This window comes from Centruroides sculpturatus, unplaced genomic scaffold (assembly GCF_000671375.1).
Source record: "Centruroides sculpturatus isolate CEXI.00-Female unplaced genomic scaffold, Cexi_2.0 scaffold498, whole genome shotgun sequence".
NCBI classification, from domain to species: Eukaryota; Metazoa; Arthropoda; class Arachnida; order Scorpiones; family Buthidae; genus Centruroides; species Centruroides sculpturatus.
The window spans coordinates 38,549-65,194 of record NW_019384650.1 but is presented as its reverse complement, the minus strand read 5'-3'; the positions used below and the strand labels follow the sequence as shown (position 1 = coordinate 65,194).

Sequence of the window (26,646 nt, the reverse complement as noted above, 5' to 3'; positions counted from 1 at the left end):
AGAATAAACTGCCCAAATACCCTTAAACAAAGGAAAAGTACGTCCTTTATGAAGGCATAGAGCCTTTACTACATGAAAATGAAAATTAATGAATACACTGTGTACAGTAATTTACCTGATAAGACAGACCTCAGAAAAATACTTTATGAGAGCTTTTATACTTTTATAAAGCTGTCTATAATGAAAATTAATTAACTAAGGATTTTTTTGCTCTGCCATAGTGTGGCCGAGTTATCCGGAGTGCCGGGTTATCGAGAGCCGAGTTTTCGAGGTTCTACTGTATTGGCTTACATAGCTGTTTGTTACCTTGAAATGCACTATATATTTTTTAATTGTATAATTATTCTGTCATATGTTTATCGCGTAATGTAATATTATATGGTTAAATTCTTTTATCTCTTATTACTTTAATTTTATTTGTCACGCGACATTTCTATATTAATATATACACGGTTTTCTGAACTTTTGATTTATTTAGTCATTCTCGAGAGTTATAATATAGCTATTTTCTCTACCTTTGTTCTAGACGTGAAAGAATATCGGTACTTTTGTAAAGGTAAGCGTAAATATAGTCAGAGCATACGTAGGATCTGTTTGCTTATTATTAACATACCCACAGGTGTAACTATAATTTCGCACTGCACTTAAGGTTGGAGCGTGCAATATAGTTGACCGAGTTAAAAGTAGTGCTTTGTCAAACATTATTGAAATTACTATTTAATTACACACTGTTATATAATGTAATTATTATTATGGTTCACTCTTGTATTAATATTTCGACTAAAGGATGTCACATATCTTGCTGGGGGCGATTATATGAATTGCAATTATCCTAGCGATGTATTGTCTCTACCTCACTCGCAAACACTCATGCTTGTGTATCTATGGATGTGGAACATAATTTAAAGCCTAAAAACTCCTGTAACTTTTGTCGAAATTTTTGAAACTTTGCACAGACCTTTCTATATTGGAAAATTGGGCTGATGCGGCACTTTAGAACACTGGCCGAGAAAGTACCACAACTCGTTGCTGGATTGTTTTTTTTTCTTTTTTATTTATATGCTATGATGTAATTAGCACAATTTGCTTATAGTAGCTAACATCATGAACGTAACGCTTCCATTTTGAACGTAATTACTCTTAAGAATAAATTTATTTATTACAGAAAATTTCAAAAACTTGAAATTTCAGCTATGGAAAGCTTCTTAAGGTGCGTTTTTTTTAAAAAAAATTTTTTAGTTTGAACTTATATCACTAATTCTTGTTATAAAGTAATAAAAATATTTTCTTTGTTATTGAATTTCAATTGTATTTTTTCTGTTTTCAAATCTGTTAAAATGCTCACAAACGACAGAGTTGGATTAATGCTTTTTCTAAGTGTTGAATATTACTTCTGTGCTTTTGAAAAAAATGAGAGTACGTCAGGTAGGAGTAGGAATATTAACTAATGTTTTACTAAGTAAAAAAATTAATTAATTGAAAATTTTTTTTATATATTTTAGTAATTGAACGTAGGATGATTGGAGGAAGGGTGGCAAAATATGGAGAATTTCCATTTCTGGTGAGTTTATAGGTGTAAACAGTTATGTTCCGGCTACTTTACTCATAAGGAATATTACACTAATTTAGGTAGCAATATTTGAAAAAGAAGAATTTCAGGGGTGTTTTACGTTAATCACATCACAAACATTAATAGGAGCAGCACACGTTGTAGAAAGGTATGTTTTTTTACTTTAATTTTTATTGGAAATTTCATCAGTAATTTTATTTTACAATGAATATTTTGATATAAATTTGGTTAACCAGAGGAAGACAGAATGCCTAAAAGTTAAACATTTATATATGACAACATTTAATTATTTATTTAAAATTCAATGATTTTATCACATGAGTCAGAAAAGCAATTTAATAAGTAAATAATTTATCATATTCATTTGATACTAACAAAGAAACACAACCAAATGACTACCTGACTTTTAGATATTTTATGTTAAAATAAGTTCATGTGATCAAGGATTTTTGAGAAAAACAAATCAATTTTAAGCTATTGGATTTATAAGCTATAGTGCAAACACCTTGATAACACTGGATAGCATAATGGTTACATTCCAGCCTTAGGTCGAGCCTTCACTAGCGTAGAAACCTTTGCTGTAAAAACTTAAGCATGTGACCTGTTTGCATTTGCGTCTGGATTGCGGTGGAGGTCCGGCTAATGAAGTTCTTATGGCAACGGTGCTGCCCCAAGTGTCGAAAGTAAATACTTCTTCGCATGTGAATTTGTGGAAACAGAAGATGTGATATATCAATATAAAGACAATGATTATATTCTACGAGTTATTTCTGTACTGTAATTACAAATGTAGTAAAAATTATATCTTTACTTTCATATATTAACTTTTATTATTGTATTATTAAGATAATATACAGCACTTATAAGATTAACTTTTTTATTATATATTCCTCTAAATTGAAGGGTCTTCCTTTAGCCATCCATATCGTGTGTTTTAGGCATCCGTTATTATAATCGGGATGCCTCTTGTCGCAGATACATGAATACTTTTGGATGTTTTCGATAAATCTTTCCAGATATATTCTAGAGTAGCCATGAGAGAACATACACAAAAGCTCGTTTTCTGCCATTTTCGCACCGTGTCACAATGACCTAGATTTCATTGACTTCTGATTGGTGGATGGTACCGTTTTATGGCCATATTCGCATCGAAAGTTGAACACTGCTCGACTTGCTTTTACACTGGTTTTACGACCTGCTCAGGCATAATATCGGGGTCATGTGATTAAAAGCTTTTACAGCAAGGGGTTTTACGCCTGTTTTTAGGCTAGTGGAGTCTCAGCCTTACATGTGCATATCCCAAGGCTGTTCTGGATTCAAGTCTCAATTTTTTTAAGCATTTTTTAAAATTCTTAAAAATATTAGACTTGCACCCATGGGTTGCATTAAAAATGGGTTACATTTTTCTATTACTGAATTCTTTATTTTCATTTTTTTTACTAATTTACTTATTAAATATGCGTATAACTGAATTTATTAACAGTTGTACATAATGATTTTCCATTTTAAAAGAAACTTGAATTTGTCCAAAGACACACGAATAGCTAACAACTTGAAATGAAGTTTATATGATTAATTCATGCTCAAAACAGAAAACTGCAAGGAATAAGCTTATATTCAATTTCCATTTAAAAGTCAGCATTAGGTTTTAATGATGCTTTGATATCTCCAATTCCCAGCTAAAATATTTTCACTTCTCTTTAATTTGTAGTTTGTGTTTATATATTGGGAACTTTACAAAAATATAGTAAAAGTGCATTTTAAGTTGAATGAGCTGTCAATTAAAATGGAACATTAAGAGAATAAAATACACAAGTAAATTACTAAAAAAAATATGCAAAAATAAAGGATTTGGTAATGGAAAATTGTAACCCACCTTTCCCTCAAAAATAAAAATTTAAGAGAATAAAAATGAAATTTTTAAAAAATTCTTAAAAATCAAGCTTTAAACCCAAAACAGCATTTGAATATGCTCTCAGGCTGCAACATAACCATTATACCACTTATGCCTTTAACATGTTTGCACTAGAGCATATAAATTCAATAGCTTTAAAATTGATTCCTTTTTTTAATGAAACTGCTTAGGATTGAGTATTTTTTGCAATTATATATAGGTTTAATTTCACATAAACTTTTGTTTTAAACATGAAATATTTAAAGTTATGTAGTCATTTGGTTCCCTTTCCTTGTAACATATGCCATGATTTTGAAATTGAATTTTCAAATTGTTTTATATAGGGAAAGTTATACAGATTGTTTCTTGTTGTCATAAGTTTCATGTGAACAGTATGAGTGACCAGAACAGACAGATGTTTCTTGCCATTGTGCAGCAAACCTCATTTGATATGTGTGTGTATGTGTGTTGACATGTATTTCATTTAATATCTTGGAATATGTTAATGATGAAATAAAACTTAGTGTGGTAGCTCGTGTGTAAGGGACATTGATGTTATTAAATTTTGATGATTAAAGGTCAAGGGAGTAAGGAGATAAAGGGGTGTCATGTGTCATATTTCAAGAAGGGTTGGACTTAATGAAGATGTTATTCATTTGCATTTGCAATTTTTTTTATAAAACTAATCATTACTTTCAAAATTAAGCCTTTTGCCATTTTATAATAATTAAAAAAAAATAAACATTTTTTATAACAAAATCTCATAACAGATGGCACCTCACAATTTTATTTATTATAATTAAAAATATACCGTATTTTTTGGCATATAAGATGACTTTTTAACCCAGGAAAATCTTCTCAAAAGTTGGTGGTCATCTTATATGCTGGGTGTCATCATATATGGCAAGTATATCCCAAACTCTATATTTTAACAATAAAAGTTGGAGGCCTCTTATACGCCTGAAAGTACGGTACTGTAAAAGTTATTTTTTAACAGCTGGGGAAGTTACACAACTCATTGCTAGATTTTTTTTATTTTGATTTTATCCTCAATATTTTGAAAGAGACAAGATCTAGTTGAATACGTGGAATTACCTTCTACAAAAATTTTATTTGCATATTTTATAAGTAAATTAGTTTTAAAATTTCTAATTACCGTTATATCATGGCATGATAATTAAAATTTCATATTGTGTGTGTGCATTTGAGTCACTACCAAATAATAACTAAGCTATTTCAATATTCAGATTTTCAAAACCTTTCTTGATAAGTTATTGCAGAATATTCAAGGCGGTCTAAAATGACAAGTGAAGTTTGTTAGGATTGAGAAGATATGCATAAATTTGCTCTAAGCTAAGGTTCCAGCTTCTGTAGTGATTTCAAAAAAGTGCTTAATTATTTATTATATTTAAAATTATTTTGTTTATTATTAAATTTTTAAAAATTTTTTGTTATTAATCATTATTAATGTAGCAGTTAAGAATAAACCATTAATTTTTTTACAAATATGTTTGCTTATAAAGAAAAAAATTATCTTTTACATGGTTGGATTGTTGACTATTTACACTGTAATTACTGTTTTTTTGCATTTTATAAAGAAGTTGAATTATTATTTTATTTAATTGTTAATATACATAATATCTTAGTTGTAATAATGATAATTAAAATTTCTATAAAATGTATAATAATTTTTATGAATTTCATTGTCACATGTTTATACAGTATAGAAAAGTTATTTTATATTTAAAACTAACATTTTTTAAAATTTCTTAATCAATCCTTATATTTTAATTGTAGGAGATCAAGCAGGTGAGTGTAGAGCTCATGGAAATTTAGGATCTGCATATTTTTCTAAAGGTAATTACAAAGAGGCACTTACAAGTCACAGATACCAATTAGTTTTGGCAATGAAATGCAAGGATACGCAAGCTGCTGCTTGTGCTCTTACAAGTTTAGGCAAGTATTTGTTATTTATTACATTTCTTTCTAAATAAAAATAAATCTTTATATAATTTTTTCTATTCTTAAAAAATATTCACGCCAAAATATATTCTTAAATAATATTCACACCAATTAATTTTTTAATTATGTATAATTAAAATATTATACATAATTTGCAACTAAACATATTTCATACAGCAACATCTATAATTAAATGTTTGCTAATAACTATCTGAACCCTAATTATTTATCAGTTTTATTATTGTATTTAATTCTAGTGAAGATAAGATAAATTATTGTGACATGTTGATACAATTGTTTAGTCACTGTTGTTAGTGTTTTTGTCACTAAATGTCATTCCATATGTATGTGTATTCACAGTTTACATCTTTTTTACAATTTCTATGATTCAGCTCTTCTAAAAGCAAAAAATTCTACATCACAAATACCCATTTTTTAAAGCTAACGTTTTTTATACATAGTCAAGACAAAGGCAATCTTGACTTTGGCTTTCATTAAATCTGCCAAGGTCAAGATGTCTTGACAGGTTTTTTGAGATAGTTTGACTCTGCTTTATGTTCACTTTGTTTTTACTCATTTCTGCAATATTCCAATATTTTCTTGCAATGAGTAAAAAATTTTCTATTCTGATATACTTCCTATCATATTTAATGATTCTACTTATCAGATTGATTTTTGCCAAATTACAAAGCTGTGGAGTTGGAGTCATGGAGTTTTGGTGTTTGAGTCGGAGTTGTCAAAAATCTACCAACTCAGACTCCTTTTTACTTTCCCAACTTGTGTATATAAAATGGAAAAGTATTGGAATCATGTCAAATTTGACCCTTGACTTCTTTTTTACAAATCTACGTGTTTGGAGAACTCCTGAACCCAAAAAAATGTCAATTAAAGGGATATAGTTCAAGTGTTTCTTGGCATTTAATTTGTTTAATTTTTTTATTCTCTGTTCTGAGATATTAAACAATATTTCAGAATGGGTAAAGTTTAAGAAATGAAGTTTGGCACCGTAGCTTGTGTATAAAGCAGATATTATGCTATATAAATGCTATTAAATTTTGGTTGTTAATTAAAGGTTGACAGGGTGGAGACACAGAACAGGTCATATGTCATATCTCCAATGTGTTGGACTTAATGAATAGTTTACTCATTATTAGAGTTCAAAATTTTTAAAATAAAATTCATCTCTACCCTCAAAATTAAGCTTGAGTTCTAATATGAGCACAGACAGGAAATCTTACAAAATTTAAAGTTAATTTTTACAATGCACTGGAAAAAGTAAATCACATTGACCATTCTTCAAATTTGGATGTTAAAATGGCAATACTGCACTATCCAGACATTATCCAAGGTATAGCATTGACTGTCGCAGTATTGCTACCAATCCAAGTTTCAGTAGTGTGTTTATTTTCCACTCTTAAAATTATTAAATCTGATTTAAGAGCTTGCATGAATGCTGACTTTTTAAAAAGAAGCAATTCTTTTTAAAAAGTAATTCAGTTTATAACAGAGATGAAAAATAATAAATTAATCAACATGGTGAAATAAACAACCTTTTTCTTTACCAGTCTAAATGTTATATTTCTTATTCTTGACTTAGTTTAATGTATGTACATGCATATATATTACCTAATATACCTATTTATTATGTACAACATTTTTATTAAACTAATTTGTTTGTGTATGAATTCATTTACTGTTTTTATTTATAAAGGCTTACCAAACACAATTGCCATCATCAAACAAGTCAATAAATATGACTTGTATATTATATTGAATTTATATATTAAGTAGATGTGTCAAATTTTAATGTTTAATTAAGTTTTTAAAATTGTTTTATTTTGTATTTTTAAAAATAGCAATCAGAATCATCATCATTATTACTTTCCTGGCTGTTATACAGTATAAACCTATAACAAAGAAAAAGAATGAGAATCAGTCAAAAAATGACTTTCCCAGATTTTTACTCTTGGACCCAGGAAGCCTTCAAACATAGAGAAAAGCAAAAACATTTTGGGTTTTTTTTGTATGCATCGATGTTGGAATGTGTGTGGTGGTGACACAATTTAATTCAACCACATTGAGACTTAACTTCACCTGTGTTATTCCCAATACATATCGGGGTCATGACCTTTGATCCGCAAGGTTAAACCCAATATATCTTGTTACGGTATTGGTACATTTTTGGAACTAGATGTCGCTAGTTGTTATAATTTTTATATTAAAACTCAATTCCAAAATATTATTTTTTTGTTTATATATTTATTAATATATCTATTTTGTTTGTAAAAAATAAAAAAATAATTTTGGACAATACAATAGCCACAATTATTTTTTTTAAAAACTTATACATAATATCTTAGTTGTAATAATGATAATTAAAATTTCTATAAAATGTATAATAATTTTTATGAATTTCATTGTCACATGTTTATACAGTANTTACTCTTGGACCCAGGAAGCCTTCAAACATAGAGAAAAGCAAAAACATTTTGGGTTTTTTTTGTATGCATCGATGTTGGAATGTGTGTGGTGGTGACACAATTTAATTCAACCACATTGAGACTTAACTTCACCTGTGTTATTCCCAATACATATCGGGGTCATGACCTTTGATCCGCAAGGTTAAACCCAATATATCTTGTTACGGTATTGGTACATTTTTGGAACTAGATGTCGCTAGTTGTTATAATTTTCATATTAAAAATAAATTCCAAAATATAATATGTTTTTGTTTTTATATTTATTAATATATTGATATCTATTTTGTTTGTGAAAAATAAAAAAATAATTTCAGACAATACAATAGCCACAATTATTTTTTTTAAAAACTTAAAATTTTTTATTAGGCTTAACAGCGACAAAAATTCAACATGGTGGCCACATGCAACAGAGAAAAATTTTAATGTGGGATAGGTTACTAACTCCTGTGTTAAACCATCCAGCTCCGATTCAAAAATCACAGAAGTTATTAAGCTTAAAACGGAGTGAACAAAATCGTTCCTCCTACACACAGGAAAAAAATTCACAAATTTTTTGCATATCTCAACATTTCAAAGAGAATCCTAAGTTCAAAAATGTAAAAATTTGAGGGGATACTTTTTGACTGATCAGTATACTTTCCCAGCTGTTATATATAATAGCTAGTATTGCTGTTATAAAATAAAAATTATTGAATACACACTTATATATTGACTATGTTATTACTTAGAAGAGTCTTTTAGCTTTGAAATAAAAAGTTTTTACGTTTTGTCTTTATTAGAACTATATTTATTGAAGCTTTTATTCTGAGATCTTGTGATGACATTAGAATTCCTAGGCCTATTTTGTTAACAAGTTTGCCCTGGTTAGAGTCAGAGTTGGTAGATTTTTACACAGCTTCACAGCCCTGATTAATTATGAAAGATATGGTTATCTTAGAATCTGATATGTTCTTTATAATGGAGAGCATCCTTTGTTTTTACATAACTTTTTCTGAAAGGATCTTTTTTGTTAGTTGGGATTTTTATGGACAAATTGATGTAATTAAAATTTTTCATGAAATAGATAATTAGATACATTGGATTACTAAATAGCTATTAAATAATTTGTTTTTTTTTAACTTTTTAGGAATAAATTTTAAAAAATGTATATGTAAATATTTAAAGAAAATACATTTCTTGTTAAAATCAACTTTTTAAATTATTCTTTTTTCAATAATAATAAAGTTGCACTATTATAAAAAAGCATTTTTTAATGAGATGGTAAGGCTTGATTTGATGACCTTGACTTTAAAGTGTCATGGTAAAGATTAAATATACAGGTAACCCCTGTATAACATGGCACTTCTATAGCACGGATTCACTCTAACACGGTTTGAGAATTGGAAACATCCCCGTATAACATGGTGTGCTTTTATGGCACGGGTTCACTCTAACACAGTTTGGGAATTGGGTAAAACCCTCGTACAACATGAAATGTAATAAAGGGGGTTCTTTTATATCTCTGCGTAACTTTGCATGAGCATTCTAATTGTTTCCATGGCTACTTTGAATGCTTTTCAACAAATAATCCATTTAGTGGTTAAATTTTACAATTGGGACCCTTCTTTTGCCTCTAAAAGCTCATTTTAGAATTATAGATTCCTTCATCACGATACTATCGATAGTGCGGGTGCCGCCATCTTTCTTTCACTGTTGTTCCTAAATGCTTACAAACAGCAGTGCAGACGACCACTATTAACGAATGCACCCAGTTGCAGAATGACTGCTATTAACGAACGCACCCAAAAACTGTTACCAGTTGATGATGCTCATGCTGAGATCATCATATAGGATGAATAATCCTCTGGTAAAATATTTACTTAAATAATAAATAAGTATTTTACCTTTGAAAAAATGAATAATAAATCCGATTTAAATAAGGATTTAACAGCATGTTTTTTAATTTTTGGAACCTAACCCCCCTTTTCACACTAGTTCTTTGTTTTGTATAACACGGATTCACATAACACGGCAATTTTTTGGAATGTAACTCCCGTGTTATACGGGGGTTACCTGTATACTATTTTATATTATTTAACTCTGTTTAAACATTGTTATATATTTCGCAAATAGTTTTAAAGTTTTACTAATTAATGAAACATCAGAAATTTCTTAATATGAAGAAATTCTGGGTTATCTGATCTATGATACTTTGGTAAAAATTTGTTTGATTGTTAAATGACTAATTAAAAGAATTTTTAAATTGAACTTATGTACTTTTTCCATTTGCTCTAAAAGAAATGTTTTAAATTATTTAAGGTTTTATATTAATTAAATTCCATTATGAGTACATTTTGTAGNAAGGTATATATATATATTATATATGATTTATAATATTAAATATTAATTTAAATTTTATATTAATATTTCCAGGTCATGTATACACTGCAATTGGAGATTATCCCAATGCTCTTGCAAGTCATAAACAATGTGTACAGTTAGTCAGACAAATGGGAGATAGATTACAAGAAGCTCGTGAAATAGGCAATGTGGGGGCAGTTTATTTAGCAATGGGAGATTTCGGAAAGGCCGTAGATTGCCATTTAGAACATCTTTGTTTAGCTAAACAACTTGGAAATAAAGTTGAAGAAGCTAGAGCTTACAGTAATCTTGGATCTTCTCATCATTATCGACGAAACTTTGAACAAGCAATTACATTTCATAGCCATGTTTTAAGAATTGCTCAAGAACTTGGAGACAAAACTATAGAAGCCAGAGCTTATGCAGGTCTTGGACATGCAGCTAGATGCATGGGTGATTATCAACAAGCAAAAAAATGGCATGAGAAACAATTGGATATGGCATTGAGCACAAAGGTATGTAATTTCTTGTCATTGCTACAAATGTATTTTGTGATGGTAAATGCAAAGCAAAGTATTAATAGTTTTGTAATTAAAACTGAATTTATTAATAATATATTAGTTTTAAGTTGCTTTGGAATATATTTTGATTTTGAAATAATAGACATGTAATATTAAAATTTAAAATCATAAAAATATGAAGAATCTTCATAGAATGATTCTTCATATTTTTTATTAAATCATTAAAAGTCAATTTCTTTTTTTATTAGTAGTAATGATATACTGTAATAACAAAACTATTTTTTTTGCCTTTTGTGCATCACCTATGATTTTTTTGCAATAAAGAATGAAAAAAAGTTATTTGGGTTTTACTCATGCAAGTGTAAACTGTTCATATAAATCATAAAAGATATAAAAGAATTTTTTCAGATATGGGCTATGGATTTTATTTAAAATACCAAAATTTTAAACTTTTAGAGATTTATTAAACTAAATTAATACATTTTTCTTTAAATTTAGAGAGAAATTTTTAAAATTCATTAAGAAATATTTTAAAAATTGATGTGGAGTAATCTAACAAATTATAATACATTAAAATATTATTAAGTTATAATCTCTCCACCTACAAAGCAAGTCCTATGGAAATAATGAATATGAGTCCCTAAACCAGAAACAAAATGATAGTATGAGAAATGTTTTCATTAAAATATCAATTGTTCAGTTCAAAGCATCTTATTTTTATAATAATGTATTTGCTAATTAAAATAAGAAGTCATTGTATTAATAACAAAAAATGAAATTTATATGTTTTTTATGACTTGCTAATCATTATTTGTGTATTATTGAAAAACACAATATTTATTACAGCACGTTTTTCTGTAGAATAACAGAATATATTTGAAAATATTTAAAACTTGTATATATAGTTTATAGTGGATTCTCATATCAAGGTGTCATTTTGTTAATTTATTAATTTTTGTCATACACTTGGTTGTATAAATTTTTCATATTCTGTCTACACTTTGTTCTTACATTTTTTGAAATTTTGATTTAATGCTATATTTTCACTAATTTTTGTGTATCTTTTGTTTCTTAAGAGTTAAAGTTTTGTTGGTAATTCATGGAATCATTGTCCTGGAGTCAGTGTTGTTGATTGTCTTCTTGACAGCAGATAAAATTGTCTCCGAATTTTTTCAGCTATTATTTATATCAGTTTATGGTTGAAATACTTGTCAGATTTTTCTCAATTGCATGCACATATCTATCTCTAATATTCGTATATCAGAACAACCTTTTGGGTTAATCAGATATACAATATTCTGCTTTTGTGAAGTTTTCTTTAATGGCATTTTCTTGAATTTAATTAACTGTACAAATTACTGGTTTGTGATTTGATCCATAATCTCCATCCCGCTTGATAATAGAGTTTCTCTAATGCATTTATAATAAAATGAAGTCAGTTTGTACATTTTATTGGATGAAACCCCTTGTGTGTGCCTTATAATAGCAGAACTCTTGAAGCAGATATTGCTGATGCCATACAGATATATGTTATATAATTTTACTAGTTTTTGTCCATTTTTATTTCTTACTTCCAGACCTCTTTTGGTCTGGAAGTAAGACCTCATTTTCAACCTCATTTTCTTCTCTTCCCAGGTCACGCTTGGCATTGAAGTCATCCATTATAATTAAAATTTCTTGATATCTTAATTTCTTTATAGTGTTTTTTAAAAGGCCATAGAGCTTAGTTGTCTCTGCTTCATCATGTCCTAGCATTTGAACCATTAAATAGATTTTGGTCTTATCTTGTAGGTGCATACCAACCAATAATTTTGTCAGAAATGTGAAAAATTTTTATGATAGCATTCTTGTTAGCCATGAGGCTTATTCTTTTCTGTAAAATTTCTAACTGGTGTTATAGACCTTAAATTAAAAGCCTCTTAGCATAGCCACTGTGTAATTTGGCTTTGGTCATTCTCCTGGAGACTTCTGCTGTACTTATAAGATCAATATTTATAGAGAAATTTAATTTTAATAATGAAATAAATCTCATTTTACAAATTAAGGTTTACTTTTATATTCACAGGAATAAGTCATAACATTAACAGTTCTTACAAGAGCTGTTAATTTTATGCTATGACTTATAATAATTCATATTTATACACAATCTCTAATAACATATTTATAAATGATAAATATGGACATTAAAATTATTTTAAAAGATTCATAATTTTCAATCTTTTTGCATTATGTAACTATTTGTGAACATTTGAATACAGTATATTTTGTTAAAATAGTTTATTTATTTATTATTTTAGTAAGAATGATACATTCTAAATATCTAAAGTGTACATTTTTTTAATATACAGGATAAAGTTGCAGAAGGTAGAGCCTGTTCAAATTTAGGTATTGTTTATCAACTTCTTGGAGATTTTGATGCAGCAGATAAATTACATCAAGCTCATCTGAACATTGCTAGAACTTTAGGAGATAGAGCAGGAATGGGAAGAGCTTATGGCAATATTGGAAATGCGTATAGTGCTATGGGTCGCTATGAACAAGCAATTAAGTTTCATAAACAAGAATTAACAATCTCTAAAGAAGTTAATGATAGAAGTGCAGAAGCATCCACTCATGGAAATCTTGCAGTAGCATATCAAGCCTTAGGAATGCATGAAATGGCTCTCTTACATTATCATAGTCATCTAAATATTGCACAGGAACTTAAAGATACAGCAGGTGAAGCTTGTGCCTTATGCAATCTTGGAAATTGCCATAGCTCAAGAGGAGAATTTGCTCAAGCAGTACCTTATTATGAAAGTTTTTTAAGACTCTCTCAAGAAATATTAGATGTGGAAGGAGAAGCAAAAGCTTGTCACTTTTTGGGTTATGTTCATTATTGCTTAGGAAATTATAAGGTATGTTAATTACTTGTTAAATGAAATAGTATTAGATCTAAAAACAGAAATATATTGATAGTGATATTAATTTCTTTATATAATAGATGATGATATGTTTAGTGTTATTTATTTTTAATATTTTTTTTTTCATGTGTTTTTTATAAATAAATTTTTTATAAATGTTTAATATGTTTTGTTGAAATTAAAATCATAAGGCTCAGTAGAGGCAAGCTGTCAAGAAAGTGTGCAAATGAATGAACAAATGGCTTAACAACATTTTCTGTCTATCCCAATTCACATTTTATTAAAAGAAACTAAAGATATATGTGCCATCTAGACAAAATACGAATATTGTTGTCATCTGCTAATTTTTTTATTTCTGTATCAAATTTCATCAAGTTCAATCCATTCATTCTTGATAACAATTTTTAGATATTTTTCATTTCACTTAAAAACTCTTCTTCTTTTCTCATTGAGTCAAAAAAGTTACATTTTATGAAATGTCCACTAGGGGTGCACTCATTATGTTCGTCATTTTAATTTTAATTTTTTTTTGACAAAATTTAAATTTTTAAATAACACAATATTGAAATTATTTAAATTATATTAGTCTATATTAATATCTCCAAAAATATATTTGTAAATCTTACAGGCACAGAAACTGCCATCAAGCATGTGTTGATCAATAGTTTTTAAATTAATACAGTTTCTTCTTAGATGTACTACATGAAACACAATACAGTATGATATTTTCCTTCAATGACTATGTTTTACATTCATAATCATTTCACTGTGGAAAGTCATGATATCAGGGACATTAAGGAATTGTTCCAGCATCAAAAGCTGTAATATTGGTGTCAAGAATTTTCATTATATACAGTTTTTGTATCAGTGCCAATGTCATTTTTACTAAAACAATATTTTGATTTGCGAACTTATGTTTGGCAGTGCATTACAAATTTATTTCATTACTAATTATTCCGATGTTTATTTCAATATAAACAGTTTGAAGGAATTATTATCACATTATATATACTTTAAAGTAATAGTGAAAAGCATTATGATCTGCAATGAATGCAATGCCAAGTGTGAGTTTCCAAACCAAAATATTGTTTTATTAAAAATGACATTGGCACTTACTATAAAAACTGTATATAATGAAAATTCTTGACACCACTGTTATAGCTTTTGACATCAGAACGATTACTTGACATCCCTGATTATTTTTTTGAAGTTTTTGTTTTTGAAGTGTATGTTTTTGAAGATTTTCTTCACTAAGGTCAGTATATTCTTTATAAAAAAAAATCATGGACTATTATTTTTGATAAAGGTAAAAGATGTATTGTACATAATATCAAATTAGCAAATACACTTTGTACAAAAATGACATTAAAAAATTATTAATCATAATCATTTGTATCTAACTAAAATATTTTTAGAAACTTAATTCATTTTTAATGTTATTTATTGTACAATAGATCATGCTCATTAATAAAGAATTTTATGGCTATGTTGGTATTTAATGGATTTGAATATATTTTTATGATAATAGACTTTTTGGAATATTCTATATATAAAATAATTGTATTTCAGTTATGTTACTATGATATATAAAGTGTTTATGTGGTAGATAATATTATTTTTTATAATAAAAGTCTAAGTTTGATATTGAATTCTGATATCAATGATATAATATATTTTAATAATTTAATTTATTTATTAGGAAGCAGTTCATTACTATGAAAGAGATTTAGCATTGGCAAAAGATTTACAAGATCGTATGAGCATGGGAAGAGCATATTGCAATTTGGGATTATCACATTTGGCTTTAGGAAATTATGAAGAAGCTTTAGAATGTCAAAAATATTTTCTAGCTCTTGCCCAAATGATGAAACATGTTCAGGTAATTTTATAATTTTATTAATTTAATCAATTTAAAAGTAGTGTAGATTTTTAAACAATTGAATTATAATAATCATTTTTATAAATAATATTTAAATACAGAAAATATGATTGAAATTTTTTATAATATAATTACAAACAATCATTATATCTCTAACTGCATTATTAATTAATAAACTCCACCATACCTTTAAAATGCAGTCTATTTTAGCAAGTTTAAATTCTTTACGTCGATCCTGAAGAAGGTCTGTTAATTTGACCAAAAACGTTCAATAACTTGTTAAAATAGACTGCATTTTAAAGGTATGGTGGAGTTTATTAATTACAAACAATTTTTCCATATTATAATTTTTTAAGATTTTAAATTAAGGATATTTCTAAGTTAATTATTGTTTACATAATACAGTATTACCTCAGGATACAAAATTAATCTGTTCCAAAACTGAGATCATATCCTGAAAATTTTGTATGCTGGGACGTTCGTATCCTGAGGTACTACTGTATATGTCTTCTTAATATACTGCTTTCATTTCTGTTATGTCTTGTTATTTCCATTGCAAAAAGATAAATTTTTTTACTTGTTCTAAATATATAAGATCACATTAATTTTAGTTAATATCAAAATATTACTGTCTATTTTTATAAATAACCCTGGGATTAATTATAAAAAACTATGTGGCTTGAGTGTAAAATATTCACAACAAAAATAAGGCCAGGCTTATTGTTGGAAACTTATTTATTAATAAAAATTATACTTTCATTTATTAAAAGAATCATAATTCATCAGTTTCTAAATTGTTGTATTCCAATATTTTGATACTATTCTTGTTTACTTCTTCTTTGGCATTATTATTTTATATTAGGCTTCTGTACATTCTTCAGATTTAACAAGTCCAACTGGTGTGCAACCACATAAACTTTGTGTTTTAGAGATATTGTAGTTGAAACAACTATGTATTGATGGTAGTTATATGAAGTTCAATAGAAACAAAAAGTAATCAGCAGTTTGTAACATATGGAAATAATCAGTCACTAGAATAGAGTATAAGAATGAAAAACACAACAACACAGTAAAAAATTATTCAGTTAATTTAGAAAATATTTAAATTTTTTTTTATTATTCTATTTTGTATCATTGGAATTAACTTGTTAATGAATTATGATTGCATATTGAAATTATATTTTTAAATTGAAATTTTATTTTTTCAGGGAAAATTTAGAGCTTTAGGAAATTTAGGTGATGTATTAATGAAAATGAAAAATACAACTGAAGCTGTTAAAGTTTACCAAAAACAATTAGTTATATCAAAACAAAGTAGAGATAAAGCATTGGAAGCTGCTGCCTATGGTGCTCTTGGTTTATGTCATCGTCAAATTCAGTGTTATGATAAAGCATTAGGCTATCATACCCAGGTATGTTAAAGGTTTTTGTTCTGTAGGTAACATAAAAGTAGTTTGATTATTAAATTGAATATACAATAGACACTCTATAACTTGAATGGGAAAGGACAGAAAAAAATATCAAGTTAACAAAATTTTGAGTTATAGAAACTACCATTATATTAATGAGATAATGTAAACATTACAATACAAACAATACAGTTAGACTTAAATACATTATAGTTTATAAAAAGAAATATTTATTTTAATGAAAAATAGTATTGATAATTTTTAATACAAGTTAGATGATAATTCTCTCATTTTAAAATAATGAATAGCTTGAATTGTCATTTGCATATTAAATCAATTTATAAATATCTGAAAATTAATTATTGTGTGTCTAAATTACAATAACCATAAATAATTTATAACATTTATTTTTAGGAATTAACCATCAGGCAAGAAATGGGTGATGTGAGAGGTGAATGCAAAGCACATGGTCATTTAGGAGCTGTTCATGTATCATTAGGAAATTATACTCATGCAATTAAATGTTATGAAGAACAGTTGGAAAGGGCAAAAGAATTAAGAGATTGTAATCTTGAAACTCAGTCTTTAGGAAACTTGGGCATTTCGCATCTAAATATGGGTCATTTTGAAGATGCCATTGGTTATTTTGAGCAACAATTAGCACTATTAGAACAGGTAATTTAATTTAGAAATGATGTAAAAATAATAATAATTTTAAAAATAAATTTAATTGTAATAATTCCATTTTTGAAAGTTTTAAACATATATTAATAATGTATTAATTTAAGAAAAACTGATGTTCCATGGAAGGCTTAAAATGACTGTATCAGATCTGAAAAATTGTATAGTTTTTAAGACAAAGTTAAAACATTCATAAAAATAAAACAAGGATATTTTACTCTGAAAAATAAGCATCCTCACAATTAATAACATTTTCCCAATGAGAAACAAGTTTATAAATTCCCTTCTTATAAAATTCTTTGTCTTTAGAAGCAAAAAGTTTGATCAACTTCTTTTCTAATATCTTCAGTTTTGAAATTGTTGGTTAAATATGTGATTGCCAAGTGATAAGAAAATATGAAAAAGATGATGAGAGGTCTGGTGAATTTGGGGTGGCGTAGAATTTCACAAGAAAGGCTATGAAGCTTTTCTTGAGTTATTCTTGAAGTGTGCAGTTTTGCATTATCTTGAATAAAGATATTTGCTATTAATCAGCACTAGACATTTTTGGAAACTCTTTTCATTTATACATTGCAGCTGAGAAAACGTCTCCTGTGATTGTTTGATCTGAAGATAAGAGTTTGTAACGAACAGTATCTGTTATTTTCTACTAAACACACACGAAAAATTTCAATACTTACTGGGGCAGATCAAAAATATCCCAGGACAGATTTTATTTTAGAAAAACAAAAGCAATTACCAGTCACTGAAGTTATCTCTTTCAAAGTACAACCTTCTAGATTGTATGCAACAGTTATAGTGATCCTTCAACTTTTCCATGAATGTCTGATAGGCCTGTTTGGGAATGACCCACCTTTTTTGTGTCACATTCAATTGTATCTCTGTAATATCTGATGTCTTTTCATCTTCAGGATGCTTTTGAGCCTTGGAAAGAGGAAGAAGCCACAGGGAGACAAATTGGCAAGTAAGATGGATGGGGAAATATAGGGATGTTCTGCTTGGCCAAAAATTCTGTTACACTTGGCACAGAATTCCATTGTATAGCACATTGTCATAGTACAGAAACTAGTTATCAGAAGACAATTTGTAAGGGAATTTTTAATTAGCTGCATCTCTAAGGCACTACAGAACAGTCTGTAGACATCTGTTGATCAACAGTCTCATTGATTCATGCTATTGATCATCCTGTTTATGGGTCATCATTAGTTGAAGTGCAGCCATTTTTGATATGTAAATACTACTGAAATGTTTTGGACTGACTGAGTGCTGTTTCCAAATGCTTGTTGAAACATTTCGTACATTTTGGTGACTATCTTACCAAGTTTCTAGCAAAACTTGATGCTAACATATTGTTTGTTCATCTCATCCATTTCACAATATAACAGTAGGAAATATGCCTGCACTTACTGATAATTGAGAAGTGTTGCCACCCACCATTCCCTCAAATGGTGTCAGGATGTAATGTCTTATCTATTGATCAAATTAAAAGCCCAGATAGTATTCTAATGGTGCAGATAATTCTAATGATGCATCTAATAAACAAAGGGTTTGAAAGTACCAGGCCTGGACTTTGCACAGGCAAAAAAATAAATTGTCATAAATGTCAAAACTTGAAATAATTACTATATATAATGCAAAATATCTATTTATTAGTAAAAGCCTGAATATATACAATTCAAGAAACAATGATAGAGAATAACCTGCAATTAAAGATAATTTCTCAAAAGACCAAAACAAATATATATATAAAACTTTCCCAACAATTGGGGACTTACAAATTAAACTATAACTATCTTAGAACTATTACCACAAAAACCAACAAGCAAAATATGAAAAATTATCAGAAAAGCATAATGAATCTTACTAAGTTGTCTTACCATCACCAAGAAATTCTGTCACTGGAACTGGAAAGCCTTTCATCAATCTCTCGATCTTTAGCACCATCTTGTTTGATTCTTTGCTTTGTCTCCTTGTAGTGCGGTTGAGTGACGTTACAAGCATACACCCACTCAACCCAATTTACATACTCGTTAACACTTCATTCATCCTAGTAATTGGTTCTTAATTTATGTGATCTTCCTTACAATAATTTTCTAATAGTTTTATGGCATTTTCTGATGACAATTTGGGGATGAGAGATCATTCTTTCAACTTCCTGTGGAAGTCTCCCCTAAGATGTCATTTCTGGGTTGATGACATCATAGGTTGCTGTTAGCAGTCATCATAGGGTGAGTTGATTTTGAATTTTTGCCCAGGTGAGGTGTAATAGTCTATTCTTAATGAAATAAAATGGCTCAAAAATAAATAGAATAATGAACTAAAATAATCTTCAAACAAAATAGAACTGGTTGGAATCAACTCCATACACGGAGATATAGTTAAATATTGTCAGTGTTACCATCAGTTTTTGTGATCCATTTTTCATTTTACATCAGTAATTTGCCCAAAAGAAGAGATAAACAAATTGAAAATCTTTGGAATTTGTGAATTTATGTGGAATCCATTTGCTTAATTCGTACTTTTCCCAGTCAGAGCAAGTGCAGATGAATGGTTTCATTGCTCACATCAAATCTTTCTGCAAGCTGTCCACATGTTTGACTTGAATTTGACTCAGTAGTACTCTTTAATTTGTTGTCATCAATAACTGTTGGTCATCTTTCACGAGGTGCATATTCAAAAGATTCATCTCTTGACGCAAATTTTTAATACTATTTTAAGGTCTTGCATTCACTAACTGTCCCTTCTCCAAATGCTGTGTAAATTCATAAAGTAAACATGCTCAAATAACTGTATTTGAAGCTGACATTTTGATATCAGTTTTCATATTTATTGTAGAATTACATAGTCAAAAATGTTTAAACAAATTGCTGTGAAAATTTCAACTTAGAATGGATATAACAATAACATGCCATTTACAATGAATGCTACATAATTAACATTCAAACTTGTAATTTTATAAAACTGCACAAACTGTTTTGGTTATCCAATACTTAATTTTTAATAATTAGTTCTAATACATTTTTCAGTTAACTTTTAAAATCAAAATAATTTTGTTTAGAAATTATTTTTATTTGCAATTTAAATACATTTTTAGTAACTTGTTCAGCTCTTTTTAAAAACTTTTGATGCTAAGTTTGGAAAACATTTAAATTATAAATGAACTTGCCTTCTCTATGCAGTTAAATTTATTTTGCAGTTGGCATTCTTATTTGTATTAGATTTGTAATTTATAGTTGTTTTTAAAAAAATAAATAGTTGATATACACTATGTGAATATTTTATCTGCAAAATGTTTTTAATGATTCTAATGAGTTGATATTTTTGAAGAATTTCACATTGAGTTTTATTCAACTTATTCAAACATTAAATAAAATATAAATTTTTTAAATATGGTCATAATTTAAAAAATACTGTTCCAAACTAACTGCTCTGCAGTTTAGCATTTTTAAGAATGAATAGCATTATTATCTATTAGTTGTCACTTTTATGTTATACATATCAATGAATAAAATAGTAGTAAATTATCTAAATTAATGATAAATTTTCATACTGAATACATCGTTTAATTTATACACTCACTTTCAAGGTAATAAAAAATAATAAATTTGATTCATGTAAAGTTTTAAGTTTCTATTAATAGATAATTAATATTACAGGTATTTTANAATTGAATGTAGTTTAAAAGCTTTTATGAATAGCAATAACAATGTCAGTTTAAAATTTTGTTATAATGTACTGTACATTAGTAATTTATACTCATTGATTCCATCTTTTAGTGTGCTTTATCTGTGAATAAAAGTTCTACATTTTTCTTTTTGGATGGAAATTTTTGTCCATTAAATCCAGGACCTAATGTATACATACTGGTTCTAAGATATCATTTTTAGATGATGATTAGTGTTGCAATGAATAGTGTATTCGGCCTCAGGCCGAATACCAAATATTCGGCCAGGAGTGTGGCCAAATAGCCGAATATTTGGCCAAACTATTCGGCTTGATTAACGCACGTACGAAAATTGGCGCGCAAACCGCATTATGGCAAGGACCCTGCTCTCTATTGGCCCACTGTCACTACGCTTTGCCAATCATGTTAATTCTTGAATACACTCACTTTCAAGGTAATAAAAAATAATAAATTTGATTCATGTAAAGTTTTAAGTTTCTATTAATAGATAATTAATATTACAGGTATTTTACTTTTTTGCATTATCTTGTAGTCTTTTACTGTAAGAACAAAGAATATCATTTTTTAATAATCTTTAAAACTTTGTTGATAAATATATGTTTATTTAAATTCTTAGATATTTTCTATGAAATAGTTAAACAGTTTTACATTTGAATTGTAAAATATTTTAGATAACTGTTTTAATAATACATTTTTCTTAAATTCTTACAGTTGGGTAGTAGCACAGCTTTAGTTGACAAAGGAAGAGCATATGGAAATCTTGGTAATTGTTATGATGCTCTTGGAGATTTTGAAGAAGCTGTTAAATGCCATGATCAATATTTGGCAGTTGCATTAAAAGCCCAATCTTTTCGTGATCAAGAAAGAGCTTATCGAGGATTGGGTAATTCACATAGATACTTAGGCAACCTTCAGCAATCATTGGCAAGTATATTTTCTTATTTTATAAATTAATAATTAAAAAACAATGAAATATTATTTAATTATATTCACTTAAATAGCAATAAAAGGAATAAGTTTTAAATATTGCAAAGGCATGGATTTTTCAAATTATAAATTTCTTTATTCAAAAATCTAATGCATACAAATTTTAATAATTGTATATTGTAATAATTTTCACTTATATAAGAATTTTTGACACTTTCTATGTTGTTGTGCTGCAATTTGAAAAAATTGTAGATCTATAAATTCCCACTGCCTGTCGTTCTTTAATCTTGAGAACAGAGTTTGATAGATGAAAGCCAAGACCAGATATGGAAAGATTAGGGACTGGAGGCCCTGATTAACTATATACGAACTTATGATGCAAACTGGAAGTCACATTATTTTAATTTGAAAATTTCTTCCGAAAGGAGTTAGATAGATGATTGACATGACTCTGTTGCTAACAGGAAAAATATGATGCACAGGGGCAAGACACTACTCATTTGAGATGGAGAGCATTGTGTATTGTGTGTTAAAAATTAAAAATCTTCTAATTGCAGCCCAGCATTGTGACAATGTCACAATAAATAATTGTTTATATTATGAAAATATTCAAATTCATTTTATGAAAATTAGATGAATTATTTGGAAATACACACATTTTGGGTATTATTTATGTTAGTGTAAAAATTAGATTCCAATGTCTTTTATACCAGTAAAATTTTCATAAAGATCAAAATTGATATTTTCAATTTTCATAAAAAGCTTTATCTTGAATAATTATTGGAATGTAAAGAAATTTTAAATAATATTTTATTTAATTATAAGATCATAGTATTTTGTAAACACATTTTATTTTATTTTTTTGTCTTGTTATATTCTATATGAATTTTTCTTTCTTATAAATAATAATAATAATATAATTTATATTTAAATAGGTATGTTTTGAAAAAAGACTAGTTGTAGCCCATGAATTAGGTAGCACTAGTGCTAAAGCTGCAGGTTATGGAGAATTGGGTGGAATTCACAGTCAACTTGGCAATTATGAACAAGCAATTTCTTGTTTAGAACATCAAATGACATTAGCCAGAGATTTAGATGATAGAACAGCAGAAGCAGATGCTGCCTGTGGTCTCGGATGTGTTTATCAGCAAATGGGAGAACACCAAAGAGCATTGCATTATCATCAGCTTGATTTAGCCATTGCTGAAGAAACACAAAACATGGCTGCTCAAGGTCGAGCATATGGAAATTTAGGAATAGCACATGAATCATTAAGTAATTTTGATCAAGCCATTTTATATCAAGAACAACATTTAAGTATTGCTGCCCAAGTCAATGATAAAGTTGCAAAAATTTTAGCATACAGCAGTCTAGGTAAGTATTATTTTAACAGGTTGCCTTATATATATATAACAGGCCCTTGATTTAATGGACTGACTGGCGAAAGGATTGCTAAAAGTTCATTAAATTGAATGTAGTTTAAAAGCTTTTATGAATAGCAATAACAATGTCAGTTTAAAATTTTGTTATAATGTACTGTACATTAGTAATTTATACTCATTGATTCCATCTTTTAGTGTGCTTTATCTGTGAATAAAAGTTCTACATTTTTCTTTTTGGATGGAAATTTTTGTCCATTAAATCCAGGACCTAATGTATACATACTGGTTCTAAGATATCATTTTTAGATGATGATTAGTGTTGCAATGAATAGTGTATTCGGCCTCAGGCCGAATACCAAATATTCGGCCAGGAGTGTGGCCAAATAGCCGAATATTTGGCCAAACTATTCGGCTTGATTAACGCACGTACGAAAATTGGCGCACAAACCGCATTATGGCAAGGACCCTGCTCTCTATTGGCCCACTGTCACTACGCTTTGCCAATCATGTTAATTCTTGACAGCTCAGACAAGAGCGTCATGGCAGTATGTGATAAATGATGATATCAAATGTGGATAACAATGAAATGACATACACGTGTAAATAATGGAAGAAGAACAGAGAAGAACTGCAAAGTGAAAATGTGAAAATAAATATGAAATTGAGTTGATAACATAATTGAACAAGTCAAGGCAGCTTATTGGCCTGAAATTCGCGGCCGTGAATGCCAAACAATTGTTGTCATAGACTTCGGAAAGCTAAATGCTTGTAATGAAAGTCGCTTAGCGTGCACGGGCGAAAGCCTGGGGTTGTTCGGGCTACCAAGCTGTCTCAAATCTGTGAAATCATAATTTTGACTTATACAGACATCTTATCTGTCTCAAATCTGTAAAATCATAACTTTGACTTATACCGACGTTCTATCTGTCTCAAATCTGTGAAATCATAGCTTTGACTTATACCGACGTCCTATCTGTCTCTTTTCTTTGTTATCACCAGGCTATGAGTCGCGTAATTGTAAAATGGGAAATCTACAATGGAAAAGTGATGAATCGAAAGTATCATGAGGGCGTATTATGATGTATGCATAGGCATACGTGGACTAGAGCGATAGAGGAAAGAGAAAGGGAAGAGCAAAGACGAGCACTTAAAAAGAAGGATAGACAGGGTCAGATCCTCAGATGTGCGACGATTCTCGAATGAATAGGTGTGTACGTGTGCTGATCTTTGTAATTATAAATTGTGAATACAAGTGACTAATATTATGTTCTTTCTTATTTTGTGCATGTTATAAGTTATAAATAAATATAAACAACAACACTAACTCGATAACATTAAATCTAAATACCAAAATGATTAATTTACTGTGTTTTTGTTATTTCTTACTCCTGTTTTTAGGTATTTGGTATTCCTTATTCGGCCGAATACCGAATAGTAATGGAATATTCGTTACATCACTAATGATGATTGTTATTTAAGTACTAATTGAAAATAGTATTTCAGAACTATTATATTTTTGTGAGATCTAACATTTTTTTTCTTTAATATCAATAAAAGAATAAATGATAAACTGAAAAAGACACATTTATTGGGCTGCAATTTGAGAAAATTATAGACCTATAAATTTCCAATGTCGTCTGTCTGTCAGTATCAGATAGATGAAAATCAAGACCAGATATGGAAAGCTTAGAGCTGGAGTCCTCAATTTACTATATACAAACTTCTGGTCTAGACTGGAAGTGATGTGATTTCAATGCAAAAATTTTCTCCTGAATGGAGTTACATAGATGACTAGCATGACTCTGTTGTTATCATGAAAAGTATGATGTATAGGGACAAGACCTCACTAATTTGAGATTGAGAACATATATATTAAACTAAAAATCTATTATTAGAAATTGCATCACTAATATATTATTAATATCTTTGAAAGAAAGTAATACATTTGCGATTATTAATATACTCGAAATTTGTAAATAAGTTAATAAAAATACTTTAACATAATTTAAGTACTGTACATTACGGTATTAATTACTTTTATTAAGCGAAAAACATATTAATTAATTTATAACAAAATTTAAAAATTTCAATATAAAGTAATGTAATATTTATAATTATTATTTTATTTATTACAAAAAGTGAAGATTATGTTTAGCCATAACGTTTAAATTTATAATTAANTGATTCATATTGAATCTATATATATATATATATATACACAGTATATTTGATCCTCACTTTCTATATTTCTATAAAGAAATATATTTAAAGCATATTATTTATTTATTATTAAAAATGCATCATATTATGAAAATAGTAAAATAAAATTATATCTTCAAAAACTGACATAATAGAAATTTCCACAAATAATTTGGAATTTGATTATATGATAAGGTAATGCTGCTAGATTTAGATATCAGTATAGATTGAATCTAAATCTAGACTCATGATTTTCAAGTATAGTATAACTTGAGCTGTCATGTCTGTCTCATCTCTTTTCTTATTCATACTGCTGGCGTATCAGTGGACTTGATGATGATGAACAAAATTGACTATTGTCAAAATTCCTTGATATTATGCATTACAAAATTGAATCAAATTAAATCAAATTCTTTAATAATTCAGTGTAAGTTTTCATTTGATTTGTGAATAGTTGTTTCTTTAAAACGTACTTTTTTCTTCTTTCTCTTTCAAAACAGATTTTAACACAAACATGTCACCCATTTTGATACACAGATTAAATCAATTAGTTTGTAGTTTTATAAATTTGATATGCTTATTTTTTAAACTAATAAGCATAGTCATACCTATTCAATTTGCCAATACAGTAGAGTCCCGAAAACTCGGGCTAATGTGGACCAAAGGGTGGCCGAGTTTGTGAAAATGTTGGGTTATCAGGAATGGGGTTAAAAAAAATAATAAGTACAAGTGTTTCGTCAGAAAATACTGTACTGTACTTGTACGTATTGTTTGCTTGAGAATACAACAGAGAATAAACTGCCCAAATACCCTT

General features: G+C 28.3%; 1 protein-coding gene across 1 annotated transcript in view; it reads left to right on the top strand.

The window, feature by feature from the left end:
* Positions 1–440: 440 nt before the first annotated feature.
* The window catches only part of LOC111626286 (tetratricopeptide repeat protein 28-like), a 50,277-nt gene continuing 24,071 nt past the window's right edge, over positions 441–26,646 (top strand). The window contains exons 1-13 of the mRNA XM_023369604.1: positions 441–556; positions 1,166–1,210; positions 1,355–1,425; positions 1,503–1,561; positions 1,630–1,718; positions 5,239–5,420; positions 10,319–10,761; positions 13,116–13,664; positions 15,370–15,549; positions 16,758–16,961; positions 17,373–17,633; positions 22,036–22,248; positions 23,187–23,625. Coding sequence (XP_023225372.1) covers positions 1,194–1,210; positions 1,355–1,425; positions 1,503–1,561; positions 1,630–1,718; positions 5,239–5,420; positions 10,319–10,761; positions 13,116–13,664; positions 15,370–15,549; positions 16,758–16,961; positions 17,373–17,633; positions 22,036–22,248; positions 23,187–23,625 — 2,707 coding nt within the window. The 5' untranslated portion in view covers positions 441–556; positions 1,166–1,193. The remainder of the gene's footprint in view (positions 557–1,165; positions 1,211–1,354; positions 1,426–1,502; positions 1,562–1,629; positions 1,719–5,238; positions 5,421–10,318; positions 10,762–13,115; positions 13,665–15,369; positions 15,550–16,757; positions 16,962–17,372; positions 17,634–22,035; positions 22,249–23,186; positions 23,626–26,646) is intronic.